General features: G+C 56.9%; 2 protein-coding genes across 2 annotated transcripts in view; both read left to right on the plus strand.

Moving 5' to 3' along the window:
- LOC147469407 (uncharacterized) overlaps positions 1-2,500 on the plus strand; it is an 11,004-nt gene that overhangs the window by 75 nt on the left and 8,429 nt on the right. The window contains exons 1-2 of the mRNA XM_086548590.1: positions 1-1,726; positions 1,823-1,922. The exon at positions 1-1,726 is cut by the window's left edge and continues 75 nt beyond it. Coding sequence (XP_086404716.1) covers positions 848-1,726; positions 1,823-1,922 — 979 coding nt within the window. The 5' untranslated portion in view covers positions 1-847. The remainder of the gene's footprint in view (positions 1,727-1,822; positions 1,923-2,500) is intronic.
- Positions 2,245-2,500, plus strand: part of LOC147469408 (uncharacterized) — a gene marked incomplete at its 5' end in the record, with an annotated part of 3,316 nt that continues 3,060 nt past the window's right edge. The window contains one exon of the mRNA XM_086548565.1: positions 2,245-2,298. Coding sequence (XP_086404691.1) covers positions 2,245-2,298 — 54 coding nt within the window. The remainder of the gene's footprint in view (positions 2,299-2,500) is intronic.

A 2,500-nucleotide genomic window follows, 5' to 3' on the forward strand; every position in this document is an offset into this window, starting at 1 on the left:
AAAGAGAGAGGACGAAGTCGCGCGCCAGAGACCCGAACACCGTTTCCTTTTTTGTTTTCATATCAACGAATGTCGGTCTCAGTGCTGTTCACGGGGGACCGCGTTCATCACACACACCCGAGCGATTATAACGTTTTTTTGTGTGTCTGTCTGTGTCTGTCTGTCTTTGTGTCGTGTCCAAAAACGCCGCGTGATGCTCGGCTGTCTCGTGATGCATGTCCTTTGCGGACGAGTGAAGTGTTCCGTCGGGAAGATAAAGAAACACTAGCGTGTGAAATCTGGACGCATTGTGATACTTGGCCGTTATCAGTTTTCGTGTGTCTGTGTCCTTTATTTTCGTTACAATCACCATCACCAATGCGAGTGTTTTTTTTTTTTTATTGAAAACCGACCATCATTTTCATCATCATCATCACCATCATCGTCATCGTGTTCATCCGCATTACCATTGCCATTAGTGCTACAGCTCTGCTCCATAACATATAATGGTCCAGTTGAGGCTGTTTCATATAAGAGTCCGTTTCCCACAGAGCGTACCGTACCGTCCGCCGCCCTACGATGACCCAAAGGCAAAGATGATTACGAATCGTAATGAGACTTTTCTTTGTTGATACAGTCTGTCCCACGTCGTTCAGCGTTTCTCTTTTGTTTTCACCCTCGGGAACGGGGACTAAATATTCGAACCCTCATATTCTCTTGTATAGAATGTGTGAGGTGTTCGCCCTCGCGGAATTGGTGCTGGCGTCCAGGAAATGAGGCGTCCTTGCTCTCTGAAGGCACTTGCTGGTGCGAGGTGTGTTCCGAGTGAGTGAATCCCCGCACGAAGGACCCGCGAGCGCCTCCCAAGATGGAGAAGATCAAGAAGAGGTTATTCAAGGTGAAGGGCGAGAAGCCGGCGCGCGGCGACTCGCCCGACCCGGACAACGACGGGGTCGACCTGCTGGTGGCCAAGCAGTTCTCCTTCGACCGGGACGCGAAGCCCGACGTCGCGGCCAAGGACAAGGAGGGCAGGTTCTGCCTGAAGAGGAGGACGTCCGACGGCGAGCTCTACTCGCACCGCAGGAAGGCGTCGGCCAAGAGGTGCTCGATCCAGGAGGCCTGCTCGGTGACGAGCCTCGACACCGAGAAGTCGCAGACCATCTACGAGGTCGATGCGGTGAGCTGCGACTCCCTGGGCGGCGCGAGGCACAAGCGGCGCGACCGCTCGTCGAGGCGGCGACCGGGTCGACCGCGGACGTTCCAGGAGGGGGAGCTGGAGCAGTGGGCGGGCGGTGGGCAGCACAAGCAAAGGAGGAGCTCCACGCACTCGACCAAGTCATGGCTCGGGACGTCCATGGCCGACGGCGAGGACGAGAAGGTCGAGAAGAGGAAGAAGTCCGTCCTCTCGCGCAAGTATTGGAGGAAGTCGGCGGGGGGACGGGAAGAGGACAAGGCGCACGCGGAGGCCGAGAGGAAGAAGTCGGCCCACTCCTTCGGGTCTTTGAAAGACCTGGGGACGCCCTCGCGGCCGGGGAGCGTCCAGATCCTCATCGATGGCGTCCCGAGGTCAGACTCCTCCCCGGGGATGGCCGGAGTCGCGTCGGACACGGATCTGTCCGAGAGAGAGGACTCGGAGGACTCACTCACCGACACCGACCGCGGCGAGGACGACGCCGATCTGGGTGACGAGGACACAGACCGGACGCCCACCGACTTCCGAACGCCCACGGGCTCGCGGGAGCTGCTCCTTTTCGCGTGGACTGCTCTTTGCTCTTTTTTTCTTTTTTTTTCTATTTTTCTGCTTCTTCTTCTGCTCTTTTTCTTTACGTCTCTTTCCGTTTCTTTCGCCGCCGACGCCCTCAAGTTCAGCACCGTCAGACGGAAGTGCGCCCTCTGGCGGCCGAGGAGGCGCGGTCGAGGCTGCAGGCTCTCGACGATCATAGGTACATCGGGCGAGTTCGAGCTTTGAGAACAGGCATGGGAGGGAGGGGGAGAGAGAGAGAGAGAGAGAGAGAGAGAGAGAGAGAGGGAGATGATGTAGAGAAGAGAGAGGAGGAGAGAGGGGAGGGAGGAGAGGGAAGAGGGAGAACGGGAGATGGAGAGAGGAGGATGGAAGAGAGAGAGGGAGAGACAGAGGGAGAGGGAGAGGGAGAGAGGGGGGCAGAGGGAGAGAGAGGGAGAGAGAGAGGAGGAGAGAGGGAGAGAGAGAGAGAGAGGGAGAGAGAGAGAGAGAGAGAGAGAGAGAGGGGGAGAGAGAGAGGGAGAGAGGGAGAGAGAGAGAGAGAGAGAGAGATCGAGAGGGAGAGGGAGAGGGAGAGGGAGAGGGTAGGGGAGGGGGTAGAGGGAGGAAGAGAGAGGAGAGAAACGAGAAGAAAGAGAGAAGAGAGAGGAGAGAGAGAATGACGAAGAGACAAGAGAGAGAGAGGAGGAGATAGAGGAGGAGAATGGTAGAAGGAGAAGGAGAAAGAGAAAGAGAAAGAGAAAGAGAAAGAGGGAGAGGGAGAGGGAGAGGGAGAGGGAG

This window comes from Penaeus japonicus, unplaced genomic scaffold, assembly GCF_977035675.1.
Source record: "Penaeus japonicus unplaced genomic scaffold, GWHDUDI00000001_assembly GWHDUDI00000021, whole genome shotgun sequence".
NCBI lineage: Eukaryota > Metazoa > Arthropoda > Malacostraca > Decapoda > Penaeidae > Penaeus > Penaeus japonicus.